The 25,060-nt window shown below is 40.0% G+C and overlaps 1 protein-coding gene across 3 annotated transcripts; it reads right to left on the minus strand.

The window, feature by feature from the left end:
* Positions 1-553: 553 nt before the first annotated feature.
* On the minus strand, positions 554-24,263 carry trappc11 (trafficking protein particle complex 11). Of its 3 annotated transcripts, none has more exons than XM_022757113.1 (32): positions 23,943-24,263; positions 23,688-23,785; positions 23,466-23,564; positions 22,932-23,200; positions 20,317-20,486; positions 19,786-19,856; positions 19,562-19,676; positions 19,353-19,452; positions 19,133-19,206; positions 18,413-18,509; positions 17,794-17,927; positions 15,792-15,933; positions 15,365-15,458; positions 15,174-15,253; positions 14,652-14,730; positions 10,775-10,829; positions 10,442-10,587; positions 9,297-9,358; positions 9,021-9,153; positions 8,753-8,883; positions 8,271-8,396; positions 7,993-8,186; positions 7,761-7,909; positions 5,967-6,088; positions 5,739-5,858; positions 5,284-5,349; positions 4,934-5,090; positions 4,724-4,835; positions 3,751-3,842; positions 3,451-3,584; positions 986-1,153; positions 554-891 (listed from the first exon to the last, which is right to left on the minus strand). In XM_022757113.1, the coding sequence occupies exons 4-32, from the start codon at positions 23,136-23,138 to the stop codon at positions 847-849; spliced, it is 3,375 nt and encodes a 1,124-aa protein (XP_022612834.1). In that variant the 5' UTR covers positions 23,139-23,200; positions 23,466-23,564; positions 23,688-23,785; positions 23,943-24,263; the 3' UTR covers positions 554-846. The 3 variants fall into 3 exon arrangements, with proteins under 3 accessions (XP_022612834.1, XP_022612836.1, XP_022612835.1); XM_022757115.1 differs by having other exon boundaries at positions 23,448-23,564; XM_022757114.1 differs by having other exon boundaries at positions 23,688-24,263.
* Positions 24,264-25,060: the final 797 nt, after the last annotated feature.

Raw genomic sequence — 25,060 nt, forward strand, 5'->3', positions numbered from 1 at the left:
TCTAACACTACCTAACCAGAGCTTTCCATTGTCTGAGCTCTAACCATCAACAGCTCATTCAAATCTCCACTCACTGTGTAGATACTGGAAACACATGCTTTCTAGCACATATTAATTATATTAATATCTATATATCATTATATAAATATTAATCAAATGTCACTGTCATGCTGGAGCCCTGCAGATGCACATGCACTTCTGGGTCTCCTGTTTTTCTTTTTTTGCATTTTTTTAAATTACATTTTGTAAAGTTTCCCTTGATAACCTCCTAAAATATTAAATTTTACTTATTAATTTAAACATTAATTGAAAACATACACTGATGCACAGCAAATGAACTGCACCACTGTGCATGCTAAATGACAAAGCTGTGGTGTAATGTCTAAGCTCTCTATGTTTCTGTCATGTTGTGGTTATCAATCTTCTTTTAGGACGTGTCCAGTAGTGAGTGGTTTTGTGGTGTGATGTCATGTTCACTGTGTTAACAGACTACTCACTGAAAAACTGTTACAGCTGCGTATAACAAATACAAATGGTTCTCAGGCAGTTTCTGTCACTTCAGTTTAATTCAGCCTTCATCACATTCCGTTTTAATGTATTACACTCTACCCACATGTCCACACAGTTCATTCAAGATTCATACAAGATTTTACTGTCACATGAACGTCAGTGTGTCAGGCTCACATAATTCACTCAGAACAGAAACAATGGAAACAGATGATGGTCCACACATGGTTTCCAGAACTATGTGAAACAAATAGTGTTATATTGTCATATGTGAGGAACCGTACATCAAGAACAACTTACACAGCGCTGCTTTGTTTTCATTTTTAGTCTGTGTTCTTGTCAAGCTGCAGCGATGGAGGCGTCGTCCAGCTGTCGACCCTGAGGCTGAGGAGGAACAAACACAAACTTCACTCTGAACATCTTCACACTTACACAACAACGACTGAGGTGTGTGCTAACTCAGGTGTGTGTGCATTACCTTGACAAAGATGCGTTGAGGCAAGAAGCGCCTCAGTGTGTGTGTGTTGGAGGTGGGGCAGCGGGGCAGGCAGATGTTGAGCTGTGGCAGTGTTTGGTAACCAGCCATCAGAGGGTAGTAGTTAAACAGGATCTGCTGCTCTGAGCCAGGGAGGATACGGAGACGCACCTGCATACACGCACACAGATTCACACACAGTATAAATGCATCTTCTTGTCCATGCAGTTTCAGTGTGAAAGCAATAGTGACATTAAAAACCAGTAACTAGTCTCTGGTCTCCAGTAATGCCTGATGATCTAGTTTTTGTTAGTGAAAGCAGACTTTTACATCTTTAAACCATCAACATCAATTGCATGAGGTCTCAGGACTGTCCCACTGTCAAACCATCGAGTCAATGAGGTCTCAGGACTGTCCCACTGTCAAACCATCATCCAGCTCTTCACCGTCTTCATAGTTTAAATCTGAAATGCAGCTACACGTCTTTAGACCTGCCACTGACTTTATTGGGACCTCATCTGTCATGTTATTGTCTCTCATGTGCAGAGGTGTAGTGCTGTTTGTTTATGTACCGGAGCACACCTATGGTCCATGCGTACGGTTGAGTTGCGGCTCGTTTCAAAGGTTATGCAACCTCTGTTCATACAGTGACAAGTTTACACGCATTTACTGACTTGTCGGTAAAATGAAGCCATATTGGAAACATCCATTCAGAGAAGCTGTAGTGGAGACAGCGGTCAGGTGAAGCTAATAGGCTAGGCTATGAAAACGTAGCTAAGCTAGCTTTCTGTCCAAGTGTAACAGACTGACTTTTGTCATGTTTCTGTGTAAATGCATCACAGATAAAGAAAGTGTCAGAAGAGTGAATGATGAATGAAAGGATGTTTTCTGTCTTTTCATCTTTACTAATCAACCATTCACTGAGCAGCTCAGAGGCTACCGGCAGCTACCAGCATCTTTTAAGGTGGAATGTTTTCTTGCATGTTATTCAATGCATGATTGAGGTCGGAAATCAATCAATACACCTAAATGTCAATATGAGAACATTGACCATTTCATTTGTTTTTATCAGCTTTGTACATGACAGACTCTTTAGTGATGATCGGATGTTCAAGCTCTTAAAATTGTGTAAAAAATTTCAACCTGATTCTGTGAACTCTGGATATTTTATTTCATCACTTTGAGAAAAAAAAGTGGTGGAACGTTGTATCGGTGGCTCCGGCAGCACTACATCTACGCTTACCTGATCAAATCTCGTTGTGACAGCCTCACACACTCACAGGAGAGTGTAAAAGATGTATATTAAAAGATTGATCTTGGGTTTAATGAATTGATATCAAATATTCAAATGACGATCGGTTTTAATCGGATAATCCGATTTGGCAGTTAAGGGAAATTTAACTTAGACAGCTGAGCGCCCAGTCCTCCGTTTATTACTCCTTTTACTGTTATGAACGTGTGTTAGACATTTAAGGTGAAATGCTTTTTTTCTGCATCTAGACCGTATTAAACCAGGTTCAGATCTAAAACCACTACACTCAAACTTGTCAAATGTGGTTTAGATTATGCCAGAGAGGCTAAAGACTCTTTAAAACACAGTTTCTGACTTGAGAGACCTTTATCCTATTCCTAAAATGCAAAAAAGGGGTATTCATTTCTAGAATCTAGACCAGATTTGCAAGTCTGAGTCTTGTGGTTTTTGATCTGGACCTGGACCAGACAGCATTAAAAGTTTTACCTTAAATGTCTAACACACATTCATAACATTAAGAGGTACAACAAACGGAGGATTGTGTCCATATGTCAGACCATCAAGTCCGTGAGGTCTCCCTCACAGACATTTTGAGCCCTTCATGTTCCCTTTCCATAAATCCGCATTTCTGAAGACTTAGCCTGAAGGAATTACCCACAGCTCATAGCATAGCGACGTTAATCACAAGGCTACCATGGTTACCAGGGGACGCCCAGAAGCGTAAAAAAAGGGTAAATAACCATCATAAAACCAAAAGAATAAAGAAGAACAAACAAGCATGAAAGGAACAAACCCTAACATCAAAATTACGAGACAAAATAAGTTTACATGTGAGAATAAACAGATTAGGCTCCAAAATTTAATATCTCGATACAGCCCCGCCCATATATATATATATGTATATATACAATATGATATTTTTTCCCCTTCAGCATTATGAAAATATCACGTATGGTGGGAAATAGGCCAAAGCTAAAACACAGAGCTCAGTGGTGACTCAGAGCCAGAACTGTGTGTAGTTAGCTGTCCTATGATGATGATGATGAAATCTCTAATCTGCTTTCATCAGATCTGATCCAACATTATTTTGTTCACAAACAGGGAGTGAAGGAAGGGAGTAAAAAATGCTTTTCCATTGCACAACCAAAACAGAGAGAGAACAGTGCTTTTGTTTTTCTGTGGTCTACTGTCACTTTAAAAGAGAATACAGCTGTACCTGTTTGAGTCCAGAGAACATGAAGGCATCAGAGGGTTCAACAGCCATCTCCACCTCCTGCACTAGAGCTGTCCTGTTCTCGATGTGGTAACGGACTGGAAGAGACTCTCTGACTCGACCAAATGATGGTAAATCTACAGTAGAGGTGATCACACACCAAACAACTGACTGCTACAGATGAAAACTATGAACAGTAGTAGATAAGCTATTCCTTTATTAGTCCCATAGTGGGGAAATTTGCAATATTTCTGCCATAAGATGTGTGATGTGTGTATTGACTTAAAGCAGGAGTGTACTGACCAGCATGGATGTAGAGAGGAACAGACTCCAGGATGACATGAGGTAGAGTGACTGTGGTCTGGATGAGAGGACTGTCTGCACTGGAGGGCTTCCTGTCAACACATTTACAACACAGTTAAAGGCTTTACGAGACTCAGGTCTAAGAACTCAATACAAGATGCAATTCAATACAAGTTAACTCTAATAACTTCGAATTACTATTTAACTATGTGATTCTTGGCAAATATTAAATATTCTCCATAGCATTATTTTCTTCTTGATTCAAGAGTATAATCCCTTTTACATTGGCTTGTTGTGACTGTTTAAGTTATGATCTCCTTGACTAGTAAAATACAGGACAAATAAAGATGCATGTGTTTGTCACCAGAACAATAAAATATTCTCTCTAGTTTAATTAACTGCTCCAGATGGATTTTTATCTATTAGTTTTAAATTTATTCAAGATTTTTTGATGCTTGTCTGTAGATCAAAGTTTTTCATTGGATGTATTTAGTAAATACGTTTTAATAAATAATCAGGAAACAAAAAGATATTTTTATTGTCTGATTTTTTTTACGATTGAATTGAGAATTGGAATTAATAAGAACAATCAGAATTGCTTCATCAAACAATAAATGGTAAATGGATTTATTTTTTACATACATATTTTTACATTTTACGAGCTTTGTTTAACGACCACTCAAAGAACTTTACACTACAAGTCATATTCGCCCATTCACACACACATTCATACAGTGCTTCACAGCACATCTCTATCACACTCACTCACTCATACACTAATGGTACATTGGGGGCAATTTGGGACACTTTGACATGTGGACTGAAGGAGCTGGAGATCGAACCACCGACCTTCTGATTAGTGGACGACCTCAGCCACAGCTGTCCGTACAATACCCAGCTCTATTTACGAACCCCACACATTACTCAGCAGCATCTTCTCAAAATGTGTGTGTGTGTGTGTGTGTGTACACACCTCCTCCATGATATCAAGTACTGTCCTGTAGCCACCGTGTTATTGCTGTTGGTCAATGGTGGACATCGGAGACAGAAACATTCACTGGCACATTCACCTGTCTGCAAAACCACTGAACACACACAGTTGTTATAGTCACGGTACATTTTACTTTTAAATTCAAGAATGATTGTAAAAGGTTTTGTAAGATCAGTTTGAAGTGGTCGGTACCTTCCTGCAGCTGTGACTGCAGCTGTGGTGTGTTGCTGGTCATAGTGAGGAGCTGCAGAGAGGATGAGGCCAACACAAGTGGCCAGGGAGATGAGGAAAAGATGTCTGTCATCAACAGGAAAGGAATGTCCACTGCTACCCGGTCCAGTGGCTCAAACTGCAAACACACAGACTCAGGGATAATAATGTTCTACTCACCACACTCCACTGGCTCATTGTGACCCCAACCATCTTAACTCTGTCCACATTATTTTGCTTTTTCCCTTCAGTTCCCTCTGAAGGACACTGCTGAAAAAATACTGACTTAGCTAAACAAACACTGGTCCACCTGATTTGTTTCAGCTACTTACCTTGGTGGATACAAACTTGACTGACACCTCAAATGGGACCACTGTCTCAATGGTAACAGTCTCATCCTGGAAGACAACAGAGCAAGAGAAGTGTGAACCTGGTAAGAGACAAAGTGCTGCCAACCAATCAAGTTGCAGGAGTTGTAGTCTCTCCTTCAGCGTTACAACGTTGAATAATGACCATTAGTATTTTTACAGAACACTATGATCTCACAGTGAACTTAACCTTTGACCTTTTGGATATGAAATGTATCACATCATCATTTTATCCTATCTTCTCAGTTCATCTTTGAGTCCAAGTGAATGTTACTGAGTGTTCATGAGAATGAGACGTACAGAAGGATGTACAGAGTCTGTAAACATGATGTGTCTGTTTCCTGTCACAGACATGGAGATAGAAACATTCACAAGACCAAACATTTTATATGGGTGTTGTGTTCAACAAGGTTCTCTACCTTATGACATTTGCAGACAATTTGTTGTCCTTCCACTGTGGTATCGATGCTGTAGGCCACGTGGAACAGGAACACCCTTAGTCCGGTTGACACACACCTCACATACACACATCTCTCCAACTAGACACAAACACACACACTGACTGAGTTACAACGTTTCACTCTGGGCAGACTGATATGGGTACAATGTACAAACTGTTGAATGAATGAATGTGACTATGCCCATACCTTCTGGCCTGGTTTCAGGTCTCCCAGCGGTACATCAGGCAGCAGAGCAGGTGCAGCGTCATCACACACCTTTGAGCCGTCCAGTGTCACATGTGTGGTCTGGCCTAGATTGGCATCCTGGCCTGGACACACCAATCAAGACAAACACTAAATTATATTCTATACACCGATGTTATGCCCTACATCTGTAACCGTGGTAACTGAGAGCTTGTCTATCTGCTACAGACAGAGTAACTATAAGGTTAAACACTGTTGCTAAAGTTCATTACAATAATCAACATTTGGGGACATATGAAGTTTCTTTCTGAGAGTGAGATAAGGAGATCGATACAGGCCTACACCCTCCCCCTCCCCACTCTCACTATGTTTGGTGCTTTCGCCTGGAGGCTCCGCCACATTGACTGTTGTTCTAAACTAATGACCCGGAAGTGGGAGTGGGTTATAAAGCCTCCAACACCAAGTCTGCATCAATGCAGGTTTACAAACCAAACTCCCAGAGAAGTGCAGCATCACTTTGGGTCCAGGATGGATGAAACACCACAAACCTACAAATGTGAGTTCTGTGTGTTTATATAAGAGAAGTCATAAATCACCTAAAACAGACATTTCACAGAATATTATCATGCAATACATGATGAAATTAGAGGTTACATTGTATTTTGGAATTAACATTTTGCTGTGTACCTGAGAATTGGGATGTATTTTTTTTATGATAATTTCAAGAACTTTGGAAAAAATAAGGATCTAATCAGATTAATTGATTGATGGAAAATAAGAAAATGTTCAACAAAAAAAGAAATTTGGCCAAAGAAGCATGTGAGTGAGGTTTTATTTATCTCTCTGACTATGTCATGAATGTGATGAGGGCCATGTCATTGCCCACACACATACATTTTTGTTTGCTGTGCGTAAGATTATCTTTAGATAAATATTGATTTAATTATAACTCTCTCAAATATTTTGGGTAACAATGAATTTTCCATGTTCCAAGTTTCCATGAGAGAAAGGTGAAGGCGTCCAAAGCTTGTCTCTGAGTGGGAGTGTGTAAGGGCCAGATTGGAATTGGGGCACAGTCTGAAGTCAGGACATGGTTAGCCTAGCTTAGCATAACCTAGAATCACCTCCTCATGGTTGTATCCCTCCTCCTTTCAGACTAGTTTCAGGTTACAGCCTTGTTTATCCAGACTCATATAAAATATGAACCATTTGTGTGAAATTTTGTCATTATTTCTGTGTGAAGTCTTGAGTAATGGCTAAGTGTTTTCTGAGGTCACCATGACACACATCTAATCAATTCATCCTTGAGTCCAAGTGAATGTTTTTGCCAAATTTGTAGGGATTCCCTCAAGGCGTTGCAGAGATATTGCATTCACAAGGCCAAAACCGCATTTTGTGAGGTCATATGATCTTGACCTTTGACCACCAAAATTAAATCAGTTCATCCTCGAGTCCAAGTGGACATTTGTGCCAATTTTGAAGAAGTTCCTTCAAGGCGTTATTGAGATATCATGTTCACAAGGCCAAAACTACGTTTTGTGAGGTCCCCACGCCTGTGACCTTTGACCCCCAAAATCTAATCAGTTCATTCTTGAGTCCAAGTGAATGTTTGTGCCACATTTGAAGAAGTTCCATCAAGGCGTTATTGAGATATCGTGTCCATGAGAATGGGAGGGATGGACAACCTGAAATCAATATGGTGCCTCTGACTGTTGCCAGCACAGAGGAATAAAAACAGTCTGACTAGTTCAAGCTTAGTGCTGTCACAGTAGTTCTGCTGTACTTGTATCAGTGTACCTGGTTTGAGGCCAGCTGTCAGTTTGACATCTTTGGCCACACCCTCCTCCTGTGATTGGACGGTGAGGTTGATGCAGTACATCTCATTGTTGAGAGCAGGAGGCTGGTGGCTCAGCTCAACTAAGATCTTTGGGACTCTAGAGATGATCCTGAACACACAAGACCAAACTAACTGAAAATCTCACACAATAACTGTAGAACTGACAGGTGATGTGTCTGAACCAGGCCTCACATTGTGCTGTGCTGGATGATCAGGCTGTCCCAGTCCAGCTCTGGCTGCATCTCCACGCCTCGTCCCCATCGGCGTGATGACCTGCTGGCCTGCAAGGCTTCATGGGCAGAGGCTGCATCTCCTCCAGCCCCTCTCCAGCTCAGAAACACACAGCGGCCATTGTCCCTGCCCAGCATCACCTCAATACCCGTCATCTAGATCAACATACATAGGTAGCAATTAGTTCTCTCTCCTTCTCTTACACACACACACACGCACACACACACGCACACACTTACCTCAATCTTCTTGCCAACATCTTCAGACTTTGCTACGAAGCTGAAGTTGTAGCATTTGGTTGTCCCTGGCAACAAGTTCATGCTCTCCTGAGCTGACGACTCCACCACACACCACTGGTTGTACTCCTTCACACACAGACACATAATCATTTTGTTACTGATTCAAATTACAGGACTGGGACTGGGTATGTTTTGGTTGAACTAAAAAATTAAAAAATATATGTCAGGTGTCCACGAGTTACAGTCCTGTTTTTATTGTTTACTCTTAGACAAAGTCCAGTTTGGAAATTAAAGACAAGGATAGTTTAAGTTAGACCATGTCTTGGTGTTTAGAACATGTTTCTCTCTTCATTAATACAGTAACACATCACACAGCTGCTGGTTAAAAATTCACATCAGGTCATATTATAATTGTTAAGGTTCTGCAGCATAAGGGCCTGGTGTGTCCTGCTTGTGTCTTTCGTGTGTCTGTCTGTGTGTACCTGGTTACTGAGACTGACGGCCAGCTTGCTGAGTGACAGAGGGTGAGGACAGTCTGCTCGGAGGAAGACCTGCAGCTGGATGGGCTGGTCTACGTGGAAACTGGGAGAGCAGAACTTAGCCTTGCACTGGACTGGAGTCAGAGAGAGACTAGAAGGTTAGAAACACCTAAAGCACCATTTCCAACCTTTGTATATACAGTCACAGTGAATTTAATACAAGAATGTGAACAGTTCCTTTGAGTGACTGCGTGAATGTGTGAGTACTAACTAAACGGTATGTAGTCCTGCACTTCTATGGTGAACTCATTTGATCCGGCTAAAGACATGCGGTCGTTCCACAGCGACCTCGCTGCACTGACAGAAGACGGATCACAGTCTGGCTCAGGGTCAGGAACCTCGTTCTGATGGACGAGACAGAGACTTTTCAGGACAGGAGACATTGGAAGACATTTATCACGTTGCCAAGTGTTGTGTAGTTTTGTTCCTATTAACATCATGTATTTTGTGACTGACTGAACATTATGTGTTGAGTCTTTCTCCTCACCATCAGGACTTTGATGAGATTCTTCTCAATCCTCCCCTTCTGCTCCTCCTTCAGTGTTGAAGCTAGAAAACACCATAACGACATCATTAGCTTTTCCAGAGTTCACTGGAAACTCTGTGTGTTGTGAATGTGTGACCATACACACAGTTGTAAGATGTGAGCCAATAATGATTTTGGAAGACTGACACTGACGTTTCTAGACAAAAAATGTTCACACATCAACTGTAAAATATACTTAAGATACATCTCAAGGAAAATGGACAGCTAACACTGGACACATGCTAACACTGCCTCAATGGGCCAGAAACAGACCTCATGTAATGAGTCAGTCTCTGAAAAATGTACCTCCACAAATAATTTCTCAAACTAAAGGAAACACTGAGGACCCAAGTTTTTTACAGTCTAGGACAGAAAACACAAGGCTGATACCCTCCACTAAGATAGTTTTGTCTAATTAAGAATTTAAAGCTTTCACATCAGTGGTTCCCAACCTTTTCCAGCTCATGACCCACTTGAAAATCTCAAAAATGTTTGGCCCACATCCAATCACTTACGGAGGTCAGATAATGGTCAGAGCACTTTTTATTTTAATGATGACGATGGAACATTCAGGACTGAACTGAAGCAAGTGAAGCTCAGTTTTCCGGTTTAGTTTGATGGAGGAGAGATCACTTGTTGATTTACCATCTGTCTCTTGACTCTTTCCTTTAAATCTTCCTGTGGCTAAGCAGCTATCCTGCAAATTTGCAGCCCACAGGAACCACTGTTTTATAGGGCAAAAATGTGCTTTGACTTGTTCTATTTAATTAGTGGAGTTCTATAGTATTGAAATGAGAACAATAAGCCTATAAAAGAGGTGTCCAAATAAATTTTTCCATTTCATGACATGAACATTAATTCGGATTGTCAACCAGAACTAAATAAATAGATAAAATAATTTGCAATAAATAAAAGGATTACATTTTCCTCACAAAAGTTAAATCTAGGAGAGTGTCTGACTGGGACAAACACAGGCCTTTGACGTCAAACAGTTACCATTTTTAAGTTTACCATTTTAAGGTAAACAGACTGAGAATGATGCAGTCAGACAAACAGCAGGTAGATGACAGTGATGTTCCCTGTTTGGTTGTAGCCATGTTGCTTACCTCTGCCCAGGAGCTCCATGCAATATATGATGTAGTCTTTAACACTGGCCATCAGATAAGCACAGCGCAGAGCTGTGGTCAATATGGCCGTCAGGAGTCCCCACCATCGCTCTGTACGATAGTCACACATCACATAGTCCAACAGCCTAAGACAGACACACGTGCACGCGCACGCGCACGCGCACACGCACACGCACACACACACACACACACACACACACACACACACACACACACACACACACACACACACACACCAGAATGAGAGTGTGACACTCAGGTGTTCGTCTAAACATTTGAACCATGATGATCAGAGTGGAGTGTTTTTCTTACTTGAGGGCTTTGGTGTAGTCTTTAGCGTGGTAATACTCCTCTCCCATCTGCACCACTGAGACACAGAAGTGTGACAAAGTTAAACAAAACAACAGAGCTTTCCCCAAGACTACTAGTTGTCTACCAAGATGCTTTACACAAGGGTAGACTTGGTAGGTTGATGAAAAAATCTTACCCAAAATACTAGCAACCAGGTTAGAAAAGGTAATTGCTTCCCTTTTTCACCCTGATCAGGTAGGTTTTATGAAGGGTAGGAACTCATCTACATATTATGTGGAAAGTGAGGAATGACGCTGATCCTATAGTTGCCTTTTCCTTAGATACCAAGAAGGCATTCGATAAAGTAGAGCTATCATTTTATCTTTCACATTAGATAAATTTGGGTTTGGTCAACTGTTTAGGGAGGGGGTAAAATTAATGCACACAGATCCTCAAGCCACAGTTTACACAAATGGGATAATGTCTTTTTCCTTCCAATTAAGCCGTGGTACACGCCAGGGCTCTCCTCTGTCACCCCTTATATTCACACTCTTCCTGGAACCATTAGCTATTTCTTTGCGGAATAATATAAATATAACTGGAGTCAGGGCTGGGGAGGTAGAGCACAAACTCTTCTCATATGCTGATGATTTGTTATTGGTGGCTGAAAACCTTGAAGTTGCTGTTCCAGAAATCTGCTCAATTATTGACTCCTTTTCCAAAATATCAGGTTATACAATAAACTGGGCAAAATCAGAGGCTATGCCACTATCTAGTGTTTGTCCCCCATCTTCAAGAACCAACTGGCAGTTTAGATGGATGCCAGAGGGCATTACTTACTGTATCTAGGGATAAAATTAACACGTTGCTTAAAGAAAATTATGGAAAGAAATATCCTACCCATCCTCCAAACTATTCAGACCTCGCTCAAAAATTGGGCCAAGATGAATATATATTTATTAGGAAAATTAATCTTGAAAATGATGATTGCCCCCAAAATAAACTACATTTTATACATGCTACCTTTGTCCTTCCCACACCAATTACTGAAAAAATTCAATACAATGGTGGAAAACTTCTTATGGTTAGGGAAAAGATCTCTATTTAACCGGGCAAAACTATATGCAGCAAGCGAGGAAGGTGGGCTCGCTCTATCCCACATTAACTGGTTTTCAATATCCCAACATGGCAAAATAAATCTGCCTCAGGACAAGGTCCCTTCATGGATCAATGAGCAGGAATTAATATACCCCTCCTCTTTAGAGGCCTTCCTGACTCAACAAGGCAGACCAGTTCCATTTCAAAACCCAGTGCTGGCCTTCTCCAGGGAAACTTGGAGGATGGTACATTAAATAACAAGGCACAACCTATATACCACAACAACAGTCTCTGTATGGTACAAGAAAAAACTGTTGATAAATGGGAAACCATTCTTTTGGGAAATATGGATCATCTCAGGCATACAGGTCCTTGGTGACCTCATGGATGATGAGGGGATCTTTCGATCTTTTGAGGATCTCAAAAATAAGCATAATCTGCCTACCTCAGACTTTTGGAAATACTTAAAATTAGGCATTGTGCTCTTTTTTTTTTACAAAAAATTTAAACTCAGTTGTATTACTGGAATCTACGATCTCTTTCTGAAAAGAAGACATATGCATACTGGGGCATCAAAATTTTATGACTACATTAGAGGCACTTAACAAAGTTAAAAATGAGTTGAGAAAAGGATATTGGCCAAGGCATCTCAGATGACTGTTGGAAAAACCTTATAGCCACTTGGCATACTTATTCACAGGAAATGAAATCACAGCGAATACTTCATAAAATAATTAATAGAAGCTATTGGACCCCCCTGCAGACTGGCAAAACTAAAACTAAGTGACAAAAACAAGTGCTGGAGATTTGGAAAAGAAGCAGGCACTCTTGTACACTTGTAGAAAGACATATTGTGTTTTTTCTGAATAAGGTTTTAGGAACACATTTGAACAAATCTCCCATTTTGTGTTTATTTGGGTTTTTGCCACATCATATCAAACTGTCACAACACAGGAGGTTGTGGTATCGCATAGCTACGATTACTGGTTGTAGAATCATTTTACGTCACTGGAAATCCTCCTCTATGTCCAATTTTAATAAATGGATAGACTTAATGTGTAAAATGGCCTCATATGAACAGGTGACATTTAGGCTGTGTGGGAGAGAAGATCTCTTTAATGAAGTTTGGGGCCCATTTCTTTCTCAGTTAGAGAAACAGTGATTGACAGTGACAGTGTTTGATTGACAGTTTATGTATATCTCATCTTTTGATATCTATTTTGGTCTATGGAGCTGATGGACTCATCTGGACCATCTATATTTGAACACAGGGATGATATATCTCTGTATCCTGACTGATGGACAATGTGAACTATTAATTTAACAGCATGGGTTAGTTCATTGATGACTATATCTAGGGTCTTCTGATTGTATGAAGGACTGTTCAGGGCTATTTTTTGTTTTGTTTTTTATGTACAAATTGCGAATGTGGCTTTGGTCACTTGACTTATATTCAGCATTATTATGAGTGATGTTGCAGAGTCTGGTCTTGTGAGGTTGTTACCAGACTGTCTTGTTTGTTTTTTTTGTTTTCTCGTCTCTTAGTGTTCTGCTTGTTTAAAAAAAAAAAAAAACAGATGAAATGACAGTTTGTAACCAATCTGTACAGTAGATGAATAAGTCTGTCAAAAAGATCATCAATCATATTATATCAGTATAAAGATGACGTGCCTGATGAGCGTAGGTGTTTTTACCATCTGCAACAGTAGGGTTAGTAGGAACTACCACAGAGGTGGTTTTGAGGACCTTAGTAGGTGTTTATATGTCTGTCTGAGTTAAAAAATGGTTGTGGTCTGATCCATGAGAACTGAGCCCTCATGTAATAATGTAGTAATAATTACTGTGTGTGTGTGTGTGTGTGTGTGAGTGAGAGAGCCTGGCGTTGCTTGTAAAGATAACAGAGATCAACGAGGCTGTTAACGAGTAATATCCATCAGCTGTGTTCAGCTGGAAGACACAGAGCTCATACAAATGTGTGGGAAATAGGTCAGTGAACCTCTCAAACTCCTTCCATTTAAAAGAAATTAAAATAGAAATAGAAATAGACGACAGTACATAATATCAGCAAAAGTATCACACCATCAGCGCAACAAGACTCTCCTAAACACGTGTGGTTTGGTGTTTCTAGAGTCAAAAATGTGGAACCAAGGAGCAAGTAAAAAAAAATATGGATTTTTCAGTATTTCTCTGGAAATTCCAATTCTGAATTTGTATTACAGTCAATGGGGCAGTTGGATGGTACTCCCACCACTCAGAGGCTTGTCTGAAAGAAGACAAATTTGTCTATGTCCTGGAAAATTTTAATGAGTGAAGAGTGAAATGTGTAGCTGTGAGGATGCGTTAAACAGATTTTTTAAGACCAGTTTAACCCCTTCTCCCACTCTAGCAGTGATGTCATCCACCCTAGCTCCTGAACATTCAGCGCAATACACACCCATTATAAACTCAAAAATTATCCAAAAAAGCATAAAACTTAAACTGTGATAAATCAAAGATCAAAACAAGTTTAATAGCTGAAAGTCTTGTAAACATTTTAAAGTTTAAATGAAGTCTCTACCTAAAAGTATACTGAAGTAGTTGAAGTTCAAAGAGTAGAAGGTTTGCTGTGTGAATGCCTCAGCATTCACACTAATGACAACAGACAGACTGGCAGTGACTGTAAAACTGAAAAATAAAAACAGTGGATACCAGTGGAGTCATTCCTGATGTATTCAATAATAATACATTTCAGCACTTTGCTGTAGATCAGTGGGAAGCATTAAAGGACCTGCAGAGATGAAGAGAGCACAGTGATACTCACTGAGGTGACTCTTCATCCTGGGACACTTGTACTTCTTAAACTGGGCAACAGCATTACTGAGCAGTGCTATTATCAGCTCCTGTAGGAGCAGAGAGAGAACCATGTCTTAATACACACACCACAAAACATCAATATTTAACAGCTCATCTTTATCAATAGTGTGCAACTTTTTATCCTCTTAGTGCTTGGAACGTCTTGTTTAAAACATTTCCCAGAAGAAAAACACTTCACTAATAAATCTTTCCTGTCAGAATTAACACTGCTGTACACACTCAAGGCTGGGTTTGATGAGTCTGTACTTACTGGTATCTAAAGTCACAAAGTGGAGGATTTTAAACTCTGGAGTTGGTTAGCATTAAAAAAGATAGTAGCAGACAGTAATAGAATAAAATATAATCTCATTAAAAAACCCAGATATTGTGGATTTCAGTTTAGTAATTGCTACCCTAAAGCAGAGGGGACAATGAAACAGTGAGCAACAATATGGCTCCAGCTGTGTATGAAGTGAGTGTGTGTATTTACAGAATGAGGGACATCTCTCTCTTTAAGCTGCAGGGCCAGAATCCCGGTCTTCTCCTTCTCTGCATCTGGAGGATCAATACCTGAAGCACAAACAACAAATGTTTTACCCATACACTTCTAACATTACTAGATGATGATGTCATGATTCTAAGAATTCCTCCTTCATTAGACAGAGAATGTGTTGTTCCTACTCTGATGTCCTTGTCTCCACGGTCTCTGCCCATAGAAGTCCAGTCCCCCACTCTGGATGTCCAGTGGGTCAGGGGAGGGACAACTCGCTCCAGCCTGGAACCAGAAACCATTAACTGATTGTTCAGTTTATAATGATAAAGTAGTATCTGTCTTTCATGTCAGATTTAAAGTGGTAAATTAAATGTGTGTTGATGTTTTTCTTGAACTGTTTTCAGATTTACTGAAACTAAAAGTAAACACTAAGTAGAAGCATTGATCAGTCTATGTGTAAATTACTAGTAGTCTATAATATTAGCAGTAGTACTAGCAGCATTTACAGTAATAGTATAGCAGTAGTAACTGAAGTAGTGATATGATCTGTAGTGGTAGTACTAGTATCACTGGTAGAAACAGCTGGAGAGATTGTACCAGTAGCAGTGTCATTACCTGGCAAAGCTGCTGAGCCAGCTGCTTCCTCTCCTGGCTGTAACAGGCAGCCTGCTGGTAGTAGAAACCAGGGTTCTGGGTCTGGATGGCTGTCAGACCCAGTTTTATGGCTTCATCAAACAGCTCACCAAACGACTGAAACCTGATAGGAAGTACATAGACAGGATGAGGCATCAGATGATGAAATATTGAACAGAGACTGATTTGAGTTGTCCTTTACTTCTGGAATATCACAAGCACAAATAACACTGATGGTCTGAAAGATTATGATAAAGTGGATCTATAAGTAACTTGAGGCATGAAATGAAAACTAAATGTGCAAGAGGCATCAAACGGGTGTGACGCCATGATTGAAAGCTGGGTTTGGCAAGGCTCCCTGATCAATACTGCACAGACACTGGCTCCAAAGACATCACCAGTGCAAGATGGCAGCACCTGTTTCTTATTTTCATATTCTTATTTATTTAACCTATCTGCTGCTATCTGCTCATTTGCTCTATGGCGTGTCTTGTTATGTGGAATCCATGTATTTTTATTGTACCTTCTTTGGTACAGGCAGAAGACAAATTTCCACTAAGGTGGAAAGTCAAATCAATCAAATCAAATCAAATATTTTGGCTTCAATCTTGTACAGTGGGAGGAAGTGGAGACATGTCGTCCATCTTCATGTACAGTAATTGAACCTGATGTGGTCTTCTGCTGTTGTAGTACACCCACATGTTGTTCACTCTGAAGCTCTTCTGCTCAGTACAGTTGTAAAAAGTGGTTATCTAAATGACTATAGCCTTTCTGTCAGCTCCAACCAGTCTGTCCAAACTCCTCTGACCCCTGACTTTTCTCATCAACATAGAGCTGCTGCTCACCGGATACTTTAGGTATGGTAAAAAACTCTAGAGATTGTTGTGTGTGACATCCAGGAGATCAGCAGTTTGAGAAACACTCAACCAATGATAATGTCACAGTCAAAGTCACTGAGATCATTTTTCCTCATTCTGATGTTTGGTGAAAGCATTGCCTGTGATAAAATACAGCAGCAATAAACGCTACTAGTATGAGAAACTCCTGCAAGTGGAGATGAGACACTACACTGACGTCAGCACATCAGCACCACCGTAATCAACCAATTAATTCCAGTCAGGCACTTTGCAGTCTGTGCATACAACTTATAATTACTAATATACACTCAATTGGCAATTTATTATTAAAATAGTTTTAGACAGTTGATTCTATTGATCAATTGGGAGAAGGTGCTCTGTGAGTTTACATCCTCTTTAAATTATACAAATGCAACAAGAAAAAAAACCACAGACTGAAAATAAAGATGGACGTAGCCTCTGTGACGTCACCCACAGGTTTCTAACAAGCGGTTTTGAAGCTCAGAGTGAGCTGTTCCACTGTCACCATATTGATAGTGTCTGACTCCGCCCTCAACTCCCAGCTAATCTAAATATGGTCTAAGAGGAGGGGCATATGTGGAGCTGAGACTCTGGTGCATACACTCACCCATCTGTCACTCAAAGAAGCAACGCCCCCAATTCTACATAACTTTAAGTCTTAATAAAATGTTAACAGGTAAGTTATATAAACAGTTGTCATGAAGGAGGAAATTAGCTCTAGAGACCAAAACTGTTTTTGTACCAGGCTGTAAACATGTTTATTTCTGCTGTAAAGTTGAACATTTTAACATTTAACATCTATGGGGATTGACTCACTATTGGAGCCACACTCTAGTGGTCATTAGAGGAACTGCAGCTTCATTTTCCAGCCTGGAGATTGATGCTTGGGAAAAACTAATAGTATTCTAATAGTGGTTTAGAACAGAGCTGGTGCTCAATGTCAACAAGAAAGGGACTGGCTTGCTCAAAAAGTATAATGCTGCACTGTTTACTTGTGAGCCAGTGTGTGTATGAGTAGATTATCTTCATCACTAATGATCATAATCTGTGATGAATGAATCAATAACTTTAGCACTGGTGAATAGATGCCTGTCTGTGTATCTTACTGTTTAGACATCCATGCAGCATGCTCGAAGGCCAGCTCAGCACTGCCTATCTTCTTTTTACACAGGTCAATGTGCTTCCTGAACTGAGCTATAGCATCCAGAGGAGTGTTGTGCTGGAAACACAGACGACAGATCTGAAGACACAGAAAAGGAGAGACAGACAGAAAGAGAACTGTGTTATACATCCATCTGTAATCAACACTGAATGATATATTTTGAGTTTTGCTTCCTCTGGATAAATGTTATGCTTTTATATATTTTTTGCTTGTTTATTATCAACGGCAAAGAAGAAGTGCAGTCCACTCAACCTCTCACCACAAAGTCTGGACACAGCTCACTGAAGGAACATATAGGAGTCACTACCCAGAATATGCATGTAAGTTGCACAACATTGTGGGTCACTTGGTATGTTTGCCAGGTGGTGTATTAAATCGGTGATTCAGGTAGATGAATCTTTTTTAAACCCACACCAAAGTGTAACAATGCAAATCTTAACCATAAGCCACATATGTAATGTTATTGTATTGTTGTAAATGTTTTGGACTGTCCCCATTTTGTGACTGACTGAGGGCCTGACACTTCCAGCCTCACACCCCCGTCACTCTAGACAGACACATACCTTATAGTTGATGAACCCAGCCATAGTTTTGATCTCCAGCATGTTGGTCTCGTGGGCTCTAAGCTCATGGACAAGACTGTATGCAGTTCTGTAATACCTATGGAAAACAAACTTACTTACACTCAGAAACAGCCCAGGTACATGCTCATATTGAGGAGCTGGCGAATATTATTATGCTTCACATGTATGTCTTCTTCTCTGGACATTTAGACAATGATAAGCTCATGTAAAGAGAAACCACTTGATTACTTGTTTTTGTCTGAAAAAAGAATAAACCAAAAAGACCTGGTAAGTTAAATCACTGATGAGGTGGATGACTTCATATACTGCAAATAACAGGAGTGAATCAATTTTTCACTGCTGCTTGTTTTATACATTCTGGGGGAACGATCATAGAAGTGAAACTTTTTAGTTTTTTCAGAAATACCAAATTAAAGTAAATACAATAAAATAATGGAAGAAGTGAGCAATAACAATCACAACATTTTTAATGACTTTCCAATTCTCTTAATTTTTTTACCGTCTTATGTTTTTTATTAACCTCTACCTGTCAATGTAAACACACCTAATTCATATTTTGCAATTTCAAAGGTTTTCTTTACAAGTCGCTTGACAGCTGGATGAAACATCACTACTGTTTATGGTCTTAAGGTCCTACCAGGAGCTGATCACAACAAAGTGTCACTAAAAAAACTTCTAAATCTGTGGCCTCAGACTCACTTGAGAGCGTTCTGTGTGTCCTGTTTCAGCTCACTGAAGAAAGCGATTTTAAACTGGTGTCTGACAAACAGCAGCTGGGAACACAGAGAGGGATCTGACATGAAACAGTGGCTTATAAGGAATGTCAAGTTACTTTCAGGCTTTCTTTCCATGTTGAGAAGCATTGTACAATGTGGTTATTCTGCATCAGAATTAGTGGCTGTAGTGTGGTTGTGCATACCTGATGTGTTGTCTTGTTGAGGAACTCCTTGTGCGATTTGACACGACGGATCTCAGTGTAGTAGTATGTCTGAGCATGTTCATAGAAGGCATTCTCCAACCTGCAGGAACACAGACATCATCTGAGTGGAACCAGTGAAGTACGATGCCTGTAATTTCACCTTTCTGCCCTACCGGTGACCATGATATATTTACTTTATTGTTAACTACCTTATAATATAGCCCACCAGGTGGTCGGTGTGCGGCAGTACGAACAGACTCTTGCCAGACAGATCACAGGCATTACAAAGAGCTGCTGCTCTTTCTGAGGCAACCAGGTCCTCTCCTGTGGAAGAGTGCTGATGGTTTAGCTTGTTAAAAAAAACAGTAACAGACAGGGTTGCTAGGGTTGTGCTATGATCACAACAAACATGCAATCTAATTGAGGTCCTCACCTGGAGGCAGAGGAGTTTTCTTCTGGATTAGAACCACAGCCACCTTGGTGTTCCTGCCTTGAAGACTGGTCCTGAAGACAAACAAACATAAGAGACAACTGCAGATGAAATTCAGTGTGGTTATGTTTCTGATAAGAATGTGCAACAGTGTTAGCTGTATAAAAACCAGTTTGCTTATTCCGGGTATGACAGCTGTCAGAAAAGCTTTCAGTACTGAACTCAGTGAAGTGTTTGGAAACATGAAGAAACATCTTTTCATGCTACAAAAAATCTTCCACTGAAGCTGCATGGCCTGGCATTTCAGTACTAAGTGGATGATGGCAGTTTTGACAATGCTATCATCTTTTTACTGAAACTGAACACAGATGCTAAAAATCCATTTAACAAATTGCACATGATGACAATAACCATTAAAGTTTCCTCTGTGCGTAGAACAGACCCACACATACACAGGACATAGAAACCAGTCAGCTCCTCGCTCCCTCACTGTCAATTCAAACTTTTCTGAAGGCAAATAAAAGATAAACTGACCTGACAATCTCCACTTTAGTGGCACATTCAGACTGTTTCTCCTTCCACTGTGGGTCGTCCCAGTCCAGTTCATAAAAGAGAACCACCAGAGCAGGTACCAGATTCAGATGTTTATTCATCCAGCCTGTTTTCAGAATGCCTTTGGGGATGTACCACTCATAGGATGTTCGCTAGGAGACAGACACACAGTGTAGATACATCTGTTCAAAAACACTTAGGAAAAGTCCACATATATTATAAAAACTGTGACATGGTTCTGACATAAAAAAAAACAAATGTCACAATGTTTCTGTTTTGTTTTTTTTTCACATCTTAGCACTGACACAGTAATCTGAAATGCAAACAGAGACTGTGCCCCAATTACATACTTAAGTTTAATGGGATATTACAATGAATATCGTGATTTTCTCGTACTCTCACTCTCTATTCTGCATATATATATATATATATATATCACTACGGGCGGCTTGAGCGGGAACAGTGTGCTTTGACTTTTCTTAGCAATTCGAGTAACCATGGTGACATAAATGGCAATAAAAGAAAAATTCCCGTAGAGAATGAATAGAGAGATGTCTTGAAAATGACCAAACCCACCCCTCTTTGAACCTCTACTTCAACATCATATTTCAACGTAGAAAAATGGTTGAAACATTAAACGGGTCACAAAACTTGAGACTCTTTTGGGTTAAATTGGTATTTTGACGCAGTTTACATTTTGTGTCATTTTTAGACAGTTTCAGAATCTATTGTGGGTGTGTATTGCACAGAATGTTCAGAGCTAGAGTGGATGACTTCATGCGCACTTAAACTGCCATCCCTGAAAATTTTCCTCAAAAGAAATCAGACAAACTATTTTAAATCCCACAATTTCCAACCTTCATTGACATGAAAAAATGTAGAGATTTTTGTCCTGTATCACCCAGTTTTGGTCTCATTCTGAACTCTTTTACGGTTTTTGAGGCCTTCCCCCCTAGGTGCGGAGAAAGCTGTCCAAAGTTCCCATAGACGCCCATGTTAAACTGAAATCTGAAGCTCTTGTCCTCAACAAAGTTGAGGGGAGTTTCAAAACTGTGATAAAACCTCAACCTTAAACTGTAGGTAAGCATATAAGATATCAATGTCTTTATTGAAGCCTTGGGTCGGCTGTGGTGAGGTGATCTTTTCAATAGGACTTGTAATTTTCCCTCCGATATCCAATTTTCTAACATAAGATTCATCTTAAAAGCTGTTGTCTGCATAGGGAGACAGAGGGGATTGTGTGTGCTTGTTTCTGTCCTCCACCTGGTGACCACAGTCACCATAGCAACCAGTGTCTCAGCAGGTGCTACCGAGAAATGGGCAAATTAGAAAATTAGAAATTGGCTAATTAGACTCATTAACTCTTAGCCTTATAACTCAGGCGTGAAAGCAACTCTAAGATAAATCAACATGGTATATTTGCATGTACTTGTCTGTGCATGTTGATGTGTGGTTCTTTGAGTGTGTGTATATGTCATTCTATAATTGTGAGCACAACTTTGGTTAAAAACAATCATTGTGAGGTAATTTTGGTCAATCCAGACATCTTCAAAGGGCGGTTTGAAGGTCAAGCTTTGACAGTTCCTAACAACACTCACACACATACATTGAAAGACACACAAACACCATCACTACCATAGGGATATTAACTGTATAAATGTATCAACCTGGTAACACAAGCTTTTTGGAGGTTCTATGTTACACAGCTACTGCCACACACAACAATACACACACGCACATTGACAGACACACACAAGTGCAGAAGTGCAGTTGCTGCCCAAACTTCCACACTACTGACTGTGATTGGCTAACTGGACTGATTAACTCAGGGCATTTATTTTTACAGTTTACTCCATATTGTTCTACTCTAGCAGGAGAAATCACAGTAGCTTTATTGCAGATCAACTTCTCTGGGCATGTACATGTGTGTATGCATGTCTTGCTTTGGCTTAGGTGACAAATTTAAGTTCGAAACCATCATTGTGAGGTCACTTTGGCCAGTTCTCACGGTTTCAAAGCGCTTTTTGAGGGTGACTGCAGTGACTAAGGTCAGAGTTAGGATAATTCTCTACAACATGAATGAAATTCAAAGTAACGTCCGCTGCAGAGATCGAAATGTGTGTGACGGATACGCACATTCAAAATTTCTTCAGGAATTTTCTAGTTATTATCATTATTATTTTTATTACTGTTATTTATTTGTATTATTGATTACACCATTACCTATAGGTACTGGTATTATTATTTTCACTGTTACAATTAACAGTCAACACTATATACCGGTCTCTCTCTCTCCTCCATTTCTCTCCTCCCCCACCCCCCTTTCCCCTCTCAACCAACCGGTCAAGGCAGAACCCTGAGCCCGGTTCTGTTGGAGGTTTCTTCCTGTTAAAGGGAGTTTTACCTCCCATATGTCACCAAGTGCTGCTCTTTGTTGGAACTGTTGGTTTATCTCTATAATAAAGTAAGATCTCGACCTTACCCTGTAAAGTGCCTTGAGATAATGTATATCATGATTTGGTGATATACAAATAAAACTGAACTGAATTGAATCTTTGCCGATTCACTCTTTGTGGACCTCTCTATCCACCACTCACCTTAGTGCGACACTTCGGGTACTCATGGTCTCCAGGGAGCACTTTGAAAGAGATGGGGACTCTGTCAGCTCGACGGTTGGCACAAAAGGCGTCCCAGATGGCTCGGTGCACAGCATTGTACACCACATCCAGACCGGTTAGAGCTACAAATGCCATGGGCCGACAACATAGCTCGGGAGGAAGCTCCCACTGGGAACCTGCCATCATGATGATGATTGATTTACTCCCTAAAGAGTTTAGTAATCTATTTCACTGGCAGGATGCAGCTTCTGTAAGTGATAAATCAAACATAGAAAATATTCAGTTTGGTCTAGAAAATGTGGCTAAACTGGCTTTGATTTTGAAAACCTTTTTTATTAAAGGTGGGGAGCAATATGAACCTTGGGAAAAGTTCACAGTTCATTAGTCAATTGTTAACTCAATTCTGACACTGTAAAAGATTTTATGCAAGACAATATCACTGCAACATATCATAACACATATTTCAAGAACAATTATTCTCCTAAATTCACTTACTATGCAAAATATTCTAACCTTTAGTCCTTTGTAGAAAGTGCAGTGATGTTTAGAGAACCGGTGTTAATAATCTGTTGTGTTTCTGTTTCCACAGCACCGGGCATTACCAGACAGAGGCTTTATGGAGAACAAGTCACAAGACTTTAGAGTTAGCATCAGCTGAGCACAGGGAAGCCAGTTAGCTGCTAACAGTTACACTTGTTTACATCGTACAGACTGAAGCTCCACTATGTCACCTACGTCGCGGTTTACAAATGTCTTGACACGGAGACGTTTTCATCCATATAACAATCTGCTGTGCATCCAATAAACGGGAGACATGTTGTATTTTTTGCTAGCTGTGAAAAGACATAAAATAAAACCCATTAAGACGAAAGCGGAAGTGAGATAACCTAACTCGACTAACGCTACTAGCATTGCTGTTGTCCTCATTAAACTCGTAATAAAAATTAAATTAAATTTGAGAACTCGTAGATACATTACACAGCAACATACCTCTGCTGCATTACTTTAGTCAACTGGTAACAGTGCTAGGCCGAGCTACCAAACTGCTCTTAACAGATAGTTAGCAGACCGAAGGCTTGTCTCATAAGGCTAACATTAGCGTTAGCTGATGGGCGAGGCTGCAAATTTAACAAGCAAATAAACGTCCGTGTAGTTTTAGTTTGAGGCTGCCTGACTTCGTTTCAGCCAGGTCCCAACTCTGGTTACCACTAGACAGCTAGTCACCGATGTGTCAACCTCCACACAGCCAGAAAATAATAGATAATTCAGCAATTGTTGTTGAAGCAACAACAACCGAGCTACCTAGTTAGCTGCCTGTGTCAGAACTTAAATGTAACACTTCCGGTTCGACTTTTCAAAATTAAACGGCTACTTCACTGCCTCAATGATTTTTAACAAGTAAGGCAAATTCTGAAAAATCAATCTTAACAATATTGATGACTATTATGATAACAATAATAATGGTACGACCTTAAAACTACAAAGAATATCGTTTCCTGAGGATGCCATGTCAACATTCATAGATGATGTATTGTAACAGAAACAAACTCACCTGAATATTTATGACCATTTAATCAGCATTTGATGAGCTGTTGGGGAACATCCTGGAAGTGTTATAGTGTTATAGTGTTATAAATTGGAGAAAAATTATCATTTTATATGATAGCAGAATGATGGTTGTATATGTCAATATTGCATTTGCCCAGGAAAGGTGGATGAAGACATGTTATTCTAGCTGGATTGTTATTCTGTTATTCTGAGTGTTAGGCTATAATTGGCTGATAGTATCATTCATGTTGAACCCTGAGGTAAAGAGCACACTGTATTGAATGAGTCCTCTGTATGCAGAACACATCACATTATTACTTATCTAGAAAGTGATAGGGATCTCTGCATATGAGCTGACTTGGAGCTTAGAACCAGTAGCTCTACAAACAGTAAGGAGATTACCTCTGGAAGGATGGGATTTGCAGCATAAGGTTGTAAATAAAGCTTTTAATGAGGTGCATCAGTTGGCAACACCTCAGTTGGTGTCTTGCATTTTCTGTGTAGAAAAATAGCAGGGAGAGAGAGATGTGCTTGATCAAAAGGACTGAGGAAAGGAAACA

This window comes from Seriola dumerili, unplaced genomic scaffold (assembly GCF_002260705.1).
Source record: "Seriola dumerili isolate Sdu_G_001 unplaced genomic scaffold, Sdu_1.0 BDQW01000264.1, whole genome shotgun sequence".
Lineage (NCBI taxonomy): Eukaryota > Metazoa > Chordata > Actinopteri > Carangiformes > Carangidae > Seriola > Seriola dumerili.

Bases quoted from the DNA above. Each gene is read 5' to 3' on its own strand.
- trappc11 (XM_022757113.1), bottom strand. From the start codon at position 23,138: ATGATGGCAGGTTCCCAGTGGGAGCTTCCTCCCGAGCTATGTTGTCGG. The intron at 19,453-19,561 runs GTAGTTAACAAT...GTGTTCCTGCAG, and splicing joins CTGGTGGGCTATATTATAAG to GTTGGAGAATGCCTTCTATG. The intron at 15,934-17,793 runs GTAAGATACACA...ACTTCCTATCAG, and splicing joins GCTGCATGGATGTCTAAACA to GTTTCAGTCGTTTGGTGAGC.